Genomic DNA, 12,162 nt, shown 5'->3' on the forward strand with positions numbered 1-12,162 from the left:
GTAAAGTATATTGGGTAGTGGAAGGGGTGTGGTCTTAAAGAGTCAGGAAGAACCAGGTTCAAATGTTTCACCTGACACACTGAGCAGTATGACCACAAGTAAATCACTTAACCTCCCAATGCTCATCAGACAACCTTTAAGACACTAATTTACAAGTGATATCTGAGATTTGTTACCTACACTAGGATTTCCCTACACTGATGACTTCATTTGACTGAACCTATCCACCTAGCCCTGATTTTTTTTTTAAGAAAACCTACAGTCAATGCATTTATATTAAAATCGCAATTATTTGTAAAGCTGGTTTCTAATTTTTTTTTTGTACTACTTTGGGCTCTCCCTGACTCTAAAAGTGGACTTTTGCTACAGGGAGGCAGTCCTGTGGACTGATCAACTATTTAAATGCATCATTTGGAAATAAACTAAGTTTTCCTAATCCCTTACTTAGCAACCTATTTTAAAGAGTAAAAAGCTTTCAAGAAAAAATGCATAGAATGAATATCACACAAAAACTTCGGAGGTGCTTAATAATGCCTTTTTAAAATGCCAGAAGACTCACAATAACAGGCTTTATTTTTCTGGTTAAGTAAATGACTTAAGTTCTAAAAACAAAAGCAGTCTTGACTGTGTATTACAAGCCAGTAAAGGATCAGAAGATAATTTCCTAAGAATTTCTTTATGTGACAGCTTTGAGGATGATGGCACTGAAATGAAATGCTCATTTCTCAAAATCATTAGCCAAGTTTTACTAACTTTCAACTATAAAGAAAACAAAACTATGGAAGGATAAAGTTTGGAAAAATGGTTATATCAGAGAATGAACCCATTATAAAAAGAAAAAATTTAACAACATGCAAAATTGCCTATTAGACATTTATGTCTTTCAGACAGATTTTTTTTAACCTAATGGTTTTCATTTTCACTAGTCTGTTCCAAGCTTAGTAATATTATTATAACAACAATTTAATCAAATAGCAGAAGTGTCTGTGAAAAAGTTTCAGTGCTGTGTGTTACATTTTGAAAGTATAGTATTTCTTTCCATTTTTTTTTTCTCCCATGGTTGCCTAACATTTCTATTAGTTTATGGACTGATGGACCTATGCTAATCTGCATGGCTGATTGATATATTTACTTTTGGTATCAAGCAAATGAAGAAATCTCAACAACCACATTTGGAAAGCTTTATTAATATGTATGATTACAGCTGTCATTCAATCTGGTTTAAAACTCTTCATGAGGCTATGGTAAATGTAGTATACATTACTCCTATGAAACCTTTCCTGTCCTAATTTCTTGTTTTAAAAAAAAAGAGAGAGAAACAAGAACTCTCAAGCTCTAATTTTACACCAAAGAATTTAGATAGTCATAATTATACTGAAGAAATAAAGCAATTCTGAAATCTACTGTTAAAATGATATACTTCACATTTTGTTTAAAAGAATATGACAGCATTTTCTTGTTAGCTCGTCTTTAATAACTCGATTTTTCCTCTTACATACCAGGCTGTTTTCCTTCCAGGCTTCGGGGAATCTGGGCCTCTGCTTTTCCCTAGACACCAGGACTTGCATGTCTTCAAAAGTGGGGCGGTTCCCTACTTCTGTCTGGAAGGCCATCTGGTACTCTGGCACAGACTCACCTGCTTAAAATCAAGGTTTTAGGAAAGTGAACCGATGTAAAATGTTCAACTGCAACAACAAAACAATGTCACTGACCCTTCAAGGACCCAAGCTCAAATCAGCAAGGAGACAAGTACAAGTAATTTGGCTATGCAGGACTCTCTTCTACTTTCTAGTTCATTTTTGAAACTTTCATTACAGCTAGGCATTTAAAAACCAGTACTGATGGGGGGAAGGGGAGAACTGTACTATTAGCAAATAATTTGTACTCATTGTAGCTCTATAATATACACCAATAGAAAAAAGATAGTATTAAAAAGAAAGAATGACAAATTCTAAGGTGTGAATGTTTTTATAAATTTCCTGATTTTGGAGCATTAATTGTGGAATAGTTCAGAAAAACTTGTGGAGGAAAAGCCTATGATGTACATAAAAGGCAGTGGATATTCCTAAATTCTATCCCCAGCTACAGGAGGTGAGCAGAGTCAGGGAATGAACATTATGAAGTTCAAGAAGATACTGGGTGATTATTTCACAACAACTATTGTAGAAAAAAGATTTGTGTTGCTAGGGAAGGAGGAAGGGAAGGGAATAAACATTTCTATAGTGTTTACTATGTGCCAGGCATTGTGCTGAGTGTCCTTTTTTTTTTTAAAGCAAGTATTTCATTTGAGCCTCACAACAGGGTAGGTGTTGTTATTATCTCCATTTTATAGTTGAGGAAGCTATAACAAACAAGAAGTTAAGGGACTTGCCCAGGGTTACACAGCTTCCTGACTTCAGGTCCAGTGCTCTAACCGCTGTATCACTCAGCTTTCTTGGGCAAGGACATCACAGTCCCTGCTAAGTCAATGGGATTCTATTATTTCAGGAACTGTTTGAAGGACCAATATGCGAGGTCTCCATGTTCCACTAAGTCTTTGTGCTCCCTGCAGTAGCTGCCAGTTAATATTAAATGTTATGGCTATTTTTATAGGTGGCCATCTGACTAAGGAGATAAATGTATTTGTCTTTTCATTCCTCTCATACATGAAGCAACATATTCTATCCCAATGTATTCCTGCTTACCACTAGAAAACACCCACATACAACACTGACAGAATTACCAGACATAATGATGGTGCTACTTTTAATGAGATGATTTTTTAAATAGGATCATATTTTTATTCGTTACCATGTGAATTATTAATTCATATGGGAAATGAAAGTACCAGTCATATCACACATGTTTGTGTCACATATTACAAAATACCTGGAGAACCTTTTTAGATCACTTTTTGAAAATCAATGGTTTGAACAAATGATAGGATAAAAAAAGCCTCAGTGGAGCTGGGTTCTCTTACCAAGAACACTGGGTGATCAATTAGGAGACTAGATTCTAGCACTGATTCAGTGTATAACCATCCTATCCTTTAATGTCTCTGTTTATAAAACAAAGACAATACCTATAACTACAGAGGGATGCCTGTAGGTTAACAATGGGATGAAAAATGCTACTCTTACTATTTGATCTTGTGTAAGTCATTAAGTGAAGCTTAAAGTGTATACTTCGAAAGAAAAGGCTATGAATAGCTGTATCATATTGATGTCATAATGGGTTAGAGAATAATAGCGCTATGTATATAGATATAAGTAATTATATATAAACCATATACCAATGTAAATTTTATATAGTTTTTAATACAACTGTTTTATACAAAGCAGCTAAATAGATGTTTACTTTGGTACAATATCCTATCAATGCTGAATTTACTAAAGGATTTCATATTGCCAGTTTAAATCTTTTTCTGCCATGTAACCCCGTATAATGAGTTTTGTAGAGAAAAGGAAAAAATCATAAATTCTTTATGGCATTATTATTAATTTCAATTTTAAAAAAACATCTACCTAGCACTACATATTAAAACAAATTCTTGTTTATTTATTCTCTCTTCAAAGGCTTTTTATGATAAACTGATTCAGGATTAGAAGAATTAATTCAGTAAAAGGTTTCAAAATTCATGCACATCTTTTTTTCTGTCTATAAGCTCAACATTACTAGAAAACCTGCCAAATGAAAGTGATGAATATTACATGAGTAAAATATTAAATTTCAAAAGAGAAGTGAAAGGATTGTTAACTTTTCTCTTTATCAACCCAGTTATACCTTTGTCTCTCTGTAGCATATGGCAGCAGAATCTTCCCTCTCTTCTGGACACTATTTCTTCTCCTGGTTTCCATGACAATGTTCTCCCCTGGTTTTTCTTCTACCATCTATATCTGATCATTCTTTTTTTGTCACTATCCATTTCCTGGCCCCACAACTGTGGGTTTGTGTCCTAGGCTCTGTTCTTGTCTCTCTTTACGCTTTCTCCCTGGATGATATCACCTATGGGCTCTTATGGGCTCCATTATCATTTCTATGCAGTTAACTCCCAATCTACACAACCAGCCCTAATTTCTTACTTGAACTCCAGGCCAACAATAACTTTATTAATTCATTTACACACTCAACCATCCAATATGTATTTATTAAACATCTCTGCAGATAAAAAGCGTGAGGGGAAGGAGGCAAGACATTTCCCAGTGGGGAATATCACATCACCCCAAAGGGTATGTAATTAACTAATCAGAAGATTGAAAGACAGGTCCCATTCCACCTCACTATGACAGCCAATCATGGGCCTTATCTCCGACATATTCACACCAATACTCCTCCACTCAGGTCCTTCCCTTTGTTATATAAGTTATCGGCTATTCAGAGGCATTACGATCTAAACTGAGCAACTACACACGGACCATGAGGAAATTGCATTCCTGCTCCTTTGACCCCAGATAACTTCCTAGTTATAGCAGGAACTCCTTGGAAGGCAGACTCTACACCTGTAGGCAGTGACTAAAAGCATAAACCATGTCTGCCCTCCTTTTCGTTTTGGGTGGGACAAAGTTGGTCATCCAGTATAAACATATATAGACGGGTTGTAACCACATCACTGATCTCATTGTGTTATCATTTCTCCCAAATCTACCTCTCTTCCAAATTTCCCTACTACTCTACATCAAGGACATCACTATCCTGCCAGTCACCTAGGTTTCACAACCTCGGAGTTACATTTTACTCCTTACTCATTTTACTCCTTACTCATCCCATATCTATAACGCGAGCAGTTATCAAATCATACTGGTTCTGCCTATATAATCTCTGCCCAGCTGTGCCCTTTTCTCTACTAACATGTCCATCACTCTAGTTCAGCTCTAATCACCTCTTGCTTACACTCTTCAAACAATCTTCTCATTGGTCTCTCAGCCTCAAGTCTTTCCCCATTCCAATCCATCCATATATTTGCCAAAGTGATTTTCCTAAAGCTTATCAATGCCCTTCTTAAACCTTGGTGCCTAGAACTAAACACAATATTATAAGATGAGGTCTGATGAGGGCAGGATATAGTGGGGTTATTACCTCTCTATTCCTGGAAGCTATGTCCCTCTTACACAAGCCAAGATCTCATTATCTCTTTGGGGAGCTATTCATCGAGCTAGTGGTCCATTACAATTGCAGATCTTTTTCAGAACTACTGCTATTTAACCCAACTTCCCCATTCTTCATCTTATGTAGGACTTGTTCTATATATTTATTCCTACTGGATTTCATCTTAATTTAGAGATTCTGTTTAATGCTTTAGTTCAGTAGTTCTGAAATTATGGTCTAGAGACCCCTTAGGGGTTCACAAGGTCAAAAATAGTTTTACAATAACAATAATGTGTTTTAGTTTCTAATAAGGTAAATATTGACAAAATCATTCACTAAACAAAAGCTCTTTGGGGAAAGAGTCCTCAATAAATCTGAAGGATATAATCGCATTCTAAGATCAAAAAGTTTCAGAAATGAAGCTCTAGCTGGTCAAGATCCTCTTGCTATCTCTCTCAGCTATGTGTACTGTTCTTATAGTACACATATATAATTTATAAAATAAATATGTTCTCAAAATTTTTTTCACTGATGGTGAATCATGCATGTTAAAAAAAAAAAAGTTTGGAAATCACTGCCCTAGATGTTTGTAACCATCTCCTAACTGGTTTCTCATTTCCAGTCCTTACCCTCTCCACTCTATCTTCCCAACAGCTGCCAAAATAAGTGTCCCAAGAAAATACCTGAGCACATTACTCTCCTGGTCAAAAATCCCCAGTCACCCTATTGCCTCTACTATCAAACACAAAATTCTTGGCCTGTAATTGAAGACCTCATACCATCTGGCTTACATTATTCTTCCAGCATTTTTACCTGTCTCAGGCAAACTGGCCTACTTGTTACTTCTAATCTCAGTCTTCCATATCCTAGCTCATAAGCTGTCCTCCAGGTCTGGATGGCACTTATGCCTCTTGGAATCCTCAGTTTTCTTTAAGACTCAGGTGCTTCCTTTTGTGCAAAACCCTTTTTTCATGATGCTTATAAACAAGATGGTTTATACTCTCTGATAACTTTATGAGATGTGAATCTCTTTGACATTTAAGAAAGACAGTGATGTGACTGACTGAAAGTAATAGTCTTGACCATGTAGCCTATATAATAATAAAGACAGCTAGCATTTATATCGTACTTTAAGTTTTGCAAACTGCTTTACAAATCTTATCTATTTGGTCCTCACCAAAAAAACAATAACCACTGGGAGCTAGGTGCTAATATTATCCCCATTTTACAGACAAAGAAGCTGAGACAGGAAGTCTAACTGACTTGCCCGGGGTTCCACAGCTAGTAAGTATCTGAGATTAGATCTGAACTCAGGTCTGCCTGACTCCAGGGCCAGTACTGTATCCATTATATCCCTTAGTTGCTCCCCAGCCCACCCTTCATATTTATATCAATAAAATAACAGTCATCAGTGAATCTGTCTAGTTGAGAGGTGTCTAGCCCAGTGGGGGAAGATTTCAGTTCCAGATTTGAACATCGCAAGTCAAGTTTTCCTTAACTTCCTTTCTCCACTCCCCAAAATAATCAGCAGTATCATTTATCTATCCTTCCCACCTCCCCCAGAGAAAGAACTATCCCTGTTCTCTCTGTTCCTGTTCCTGTTCCTTCAAAGCTCAGCTTATTCCATCTTCTACATGAGGCTTTCCCTGGCCTATCTAGCTGCAAGCTCCTCCCCTCCCCCCCTGAAAAATCATAATATATTTGTGGAGGTGAGGAAAGCGCAGTGTGTATAGACAACCCAGTGATTAGTCTAGTTTGGCTGGAGAAAACAGGCATGGAGAGAAAGAGGTATGAATGCATGATGTGAATTTTTCTTCATATGTACTCATTCCCTATGGGAGTTTATTTAATCACATGCCACCTACAGGCAGATGACTCAAATAGTCACCTATTTTCCAGGCCCAAGCCTTTTATTTTCTTTCCAGTCAGATATCTCTAGCAGTCTAAAAGAAATTGCAGGTATTCTCCAAAACATAAACACCTGACCCACGCGTAGGATTCCTTGTGGATCCCTGCCAATAACATCATGCTGGGGGCATGGCTTTCAAATAAAGACAACCAATTGGAGTTTTAAAAAATCTGTGAAGAATAGCTTGGGCAAGCTGACCCTACAGGCAGACTCCCAGGCAGGCCCTGTGAAGATGGCTTCCTTTATCTTTTCTGATACCACCCAAAAAAGTTATTTTTAGAGGCAGCTAGGTGGCACAGTGGATAGCATCCAGCCTTGGAGTCAGGAGGACCTGACTGTCAAATTCAACCTCAGACATTTGACAGTTACTAGTTGTGTGATCATTTAACCCTGATCGCCTCACCAAAAAGCAAAAAAGCAAAAAAAAAAAAAAGTTATTTTTATAACATTGTTCCTATGGAACTTACTGTAACTTCTTTTACCAAATACCTTACTTCTGAAAAGCAATTAATGGCATTATACAGAGTATGCCTATAAATGGCAAATGTTGATTTGATAATTGAACCCAAAGTTGATTCAAGTATAATAATTCTGGAATGCGATGCACAAAATTTGGAGACTATTGCTAGAACATTTAAACTGAGTACACGTACTGTGCTGCCATTTACTTGGCAAGCTCACTCAATTGCAGTGATCAATCTCAGTCCCAGAGAAAAAAAAAAGAGCAGCCATATCTTCCTCTTCTCAGGAGAAGGTGGGAGGACAACGGGTGTGGAATGCTGCCTATCTCAGGCACAGATGCTTTGTCAACGAGGTTTTGATAAAAATTTTCTTCATAACAAAGAGGATTCAACTGGGAAGGGGCATATATTGGGAAATTATTTTCATAATACAAAATACAAAATTAAAAAAGAATTGCTTAATTCAATCTAAATGTAAATTTTATTTCATTGCTTAGACTTAAAAAAAAAACCCAACAACCTGTTGTCAAATGCCTCAAAATTCTAAAAGTCTTGCCTATGGTTGGTTTAGTCATATCTTCTGCTCCCTAAATGCTATTTTAGTAAATTCCTAAGAGGCAGAATGAGACTCTAGCATAGTGGCAGTCAAAATTAGGTGTGTAATAGGGGTTTAATTTCTGATGAGGTTTTTTGAGATGTGGTTCAAATGTCACTCCCTGCAGAAAAATTTTTCTTCCTCAAGCCGAAAGTGACCTTTTCCTCACTTCGCTCGGAGAGCACTTTGTGGCTTTTATACGTACACTGAATCTGTATGTTCTAGGCACTTGTGTACATGTCTCATTTCCCCTACTAGATTTGATGTCCCTTTAGCCTTTAATACAGTGCTGTGCATAAAGTAGACAGTCAATGCATATTTGCTGAATGCCTGAATGATGAAAAGAATAAATTTGTCAAGAATGAAACAACTCCAACCTCTCTTGGCCACCTCAAGCTAAATACCTCAAAAGGACAGAGGTTTTATCAGACCAGCACTGGCAGATAATTCCAAGAATGAGCATTCTCAATGGAAAACACATTATTTTTAATTTCCTGTTTGGTAAATTCAGAAAATGTTCATATAATCTCAAATACTGGAAAGGTTCACAAGGGAAGTGATTAACTCTATGGTGATAGGTGACCAAGCCAGAGAGGATACAACAGTCATTGGGCAATTATTGACTTTTCATTCAGAAGCCAACTAACTGGTGGACAGAGCAGATTCTGGGGCTTTGCTGTAATCTTTCCTACGATAAATGTCTGTTAATACTATTTCTAAACACTAGGTGGCAACAGACTAAAGAATAAAACAAAATTCAAATGATTCTGGCAAACAGGTATTCAATCAATAAAAATATTGGATACTAACATGAAGCTGATTCATTTCCAAACTTTCAATAGCATTTTCCCCCTTACCTGGAAAGAGATCAGTACATCTCATAAATATTTCCCAGTAGATTAGGCCAAGTGCATACATGTCTACTTGTTTTAGAGCGGATTCACAATCCCTCAGGTTCACTGCTCCTTCTAGCACTTCTGGTGCCATATATCGGATGGTACCAACCTAATGAAACGAAAGGGATATTTTCTGAAATTATCACATATTCTAGTGGATAAAAGCACTAACTGGAAGATATGAATTTTAAACATATTATTTGTTGCATGAATTCAAAATAGTCACTTAACTTCTGTGCTTCCATTTTCCATCTATAAAATGTCCATCTGTTATGTACAGATTACTTTAGAAACATATAAAGTAAGTATCTTAGAAAATACATGTGCTTCTGAGAAGAAAGGTGATCAATAAAGGTTCAAGTGCTTAGCATTAATTTCAGCACCTCTAATATTTCTGTTACTGTCCTTTACCTAATAATTACTGATTTCCACTTGATAAGTACAGCTAACTTTTCCATCACATATGTCTACTGATTAATTTCTATTACATATTTAAATTAACCAAGAGTATTATTCCAATGAAGTCCATCATTTTTACCCAGCTTCTGGGATGGAAATACTCTACTGGCTCTCCTTTCTAGCTCTCAGAATCATGAAGAACATGTCTAAATGACCTGAGGTCCCTTTCAGTTCTAAAATGCATGAATCTATGTCTTAAACACATATCCCCAGGATCAGGGATGATCACATTAGATTTAGGAGAATTTTTAAAAATTCACCTTCCAACTGCTATCAAAAGGAGGCTAGAAGGAATATCTGTGACAGGTGATAGAAGGTATTAGCAGTGGTAAGGTTCCCTTCTGCTCACCTTGGGGCACACCTCTTTGGAAAGGATCATTATCATCAATTAAACACTAATAGTAATATATCCTGTGCAAATATACTGACATTTACTATCTTTCAAAATGAAAACAAGCAAGCATTAGAGCATGAACTCAAATTTGTTTCAAACCTGCTTCAAAATATCCTTCTGTTTGCTTGTCAAAATGCATTGGCATAACAATGATTTCCAAAAGGAATTTAGTTTGCTAAGGTCAATAGCTGCCAAAAGTTGTAATGGGTTTAAAGTACTAATAACTACTAAGGTTAAAAAAAATCCCACTGATAACATCAATGATTTAACAAATACACAAGGAGTGATAGTACAGACTGTATGAGTTTTTTTTCTGCAAACTACTAGGTCTTTCTGAATGTCTCATTTAGGTATATCAAAAAAAAAACAACAACTCACCTCACTTATTGCTGCATTGTCCTCTTCCCCAGGGCGGACAAGCCTATTTCCAGTGAGCCTCATGGACAATCCAAAGTCACTAATGACACAGGTTCCATCATTTTTCACAAGAACATTTCGGCTGTTTAAGTCTCGATGGGAAATTGCAGGTTTGTAATGATCTGTTTGGATAATTTCAAATGCTTATCAATATCTGAATAGCTCCATAGGACATAAAAACAGCACTTTGGTAAGTAGGTGATACATAAATAGAGAAGCCTATTATTTTCTATTCTACCAATTTTTATTAATAAAAAGATAACACAAGTAATCATTTTCTCAACTCATTAATCACTGATTTCTAACAATCACACCTACTTGTATAGAAAGGGTTAATTAAATATAAACTCATTTGGTGAAACTGATAGCTAATGTATTGCTCATTAATTCCCAAACAAACAGGTACGCTAGTTTAATCGGGTGTGGCAACGGGGAGTTAAGAGAGATAGAGGATGAAGAATTATTATTATTATTTTTTACAAATAAAAATGCTAGCTTGATAGAATAACAATTTAAAACACCGCAATAGTTCCTATGATACAAAAAGAGACTAAAAATTCCTGCTTTACACCAATGAAATAATGAGTCCAACCCAAAGGACTTTAAAGTGAAAAGTAAAGCGGAAGGGGCAAAAACTGTCTACGTATATATACCAAGCTAGATATCCCACAGAGGGGGAAGAATCATAAGAAGAGTAACAGTGGGTATCAGTTAAAGAGAAAAAAGTCAAGAAAGGAGGCAGAAATAAACCCTATGGCCTCAGAGATCATTACTCAATCGATAAACAAGGATTTATAAAATGCTTACTATGTGGCAGGCACTGTGGTAGGTGCTGGGGACCCAAAAATAAAAACCAAACAGATCTGCTCTCAAGAAGCTTACATTCTATCAGAGGAGATAATAGGGAGACACATAAATGCATATAGAATATTTAAAAATAAATTCCTAATTCTGGGAATCATGAGCAGATTCAAATGACTTCTGATATCCCTTACAAAAATAAATAGAAGTTAGTGGGGGTGGGGGAGGTGTCCCTAACAGTTGGGGAGTTCTGGAAAGGCTTCATTTTAAAGGTTAGGCTTGAATTGACTTTGGAAGGAAAACAGGTATTCTAAGAGGCAGATAAGGGTTGGGATAGGCTACGCAAAGGCAGGGAGATGCACAAATTATGGGTAACAAGCAACATGATCTAGAGACTCTACCTTGAGGAGAAAAAATTTAACTTTATAGAGATCACCAAATTGGTGGGATGAGACTTATGATGAGAACACTGATCTGGAATGATATAATATTCAAAATTCCCCCTAAACTCTTCCCCCTTCACCCTAGCTTTCCTATTAGCATAAAATGTACCACCATCTCATCTCCCCAGGCTCAAGACCTAGGTTTCATCCTCGATTCTTCAGTCTCTCTCTTTAAATATAATGTCTTTAAAATAGTGATTACTATGAGTAATGACTTATAATAACAGAACCCATGGGTACTCACTGTAGGAAATTCTGGCCAATGACTTTGTCAGTCTTTGGAGACAGCAAAAAGTTATGTGAAATTAGGTTTGGTTTACAGAGTACACACATAGCAAATGTGCTTTTAACTTCTGAAAATCTAGGTATCATATGGATTTCTCACTATCTCTCAACTTCTATATCCAGTCTATTGCCAAGGTCTGTTGATTTCACTTTTGCAACATCTCTCAAATATGCTCCCTTCTCTCCTGTGACACTGCCACCATTCTAGTACAAGCTCTCATTCACCTCAATTCTGGACTATTGCAATAGGTATTGGTGGGTCTGCCTGCCTCAAGTCTCTCCCCACTCCAATCCATCCTCCACACAGCTGTTAAAAGTGATTTGCCTAAAGCACGGGTTTGGCTAGTCCCCCACTGACCACCTCCCCCTTTCACCTCTGCCCCTTGCTCCCACTTAAACTCCAGTGGCTTTCTATTGCCTATAGGATCAAATACAAAA

The 12,162-nt window shown here is 36.7% G+C and overlaps 1 protein-coding gene across 2 annotated transcripts in view; it reads right to left on the reverse strand.

The window, feature by feature from the left end:
• Positions 1 to 12,162, reverse strand: part of BMPR2 (bone morphogenetic protein receptor type 2) — a 222,080-nt gene that overhangs the window by 12,030 nt on the left and 197,888 nt on the right. The window contains exons 8-10 of one of the 2 annotated variants that reach the window (XM_027873575.1): positions 10,157 to 10,317; positions 8,887 to 9,034; positions 1,500 to 1,636 (exon numbers count right to left, since the gene is read on the reverse strand). In XM_027873575.1, coding sequence (XP_027729376.1) covers positions 1,500 to 1,636; positions 8,887 to 9,034; positions 10,157 to 10,317 — 446 coding nt within the window. Of the gene's footprint in view, positions 1 to 1,499; positions 1,640 to 8,886; positions 9,035 to 10,156; positions 10,318 to 12,162 lie in introns of both variants that reach the window. The other variant, XM_027873574.1, reaches the window with a different exon arrangement.

This window comes from Vombatus ursinus, unplaced genomic scaffold (genome assembly GCF_900497805.2).
Source record: "Vombatus ursinus unplaced genomic scaffold, bare-nosed wombat genome assembly UNPS02014802.1, whole genome shotgun sequence".
Lineage (NCBI taxonomy): Eukaryota > Metazoa > Chordata > Mammalia > Diprotodontia > Vombatidae > Vombatus > Vombatus ursinus.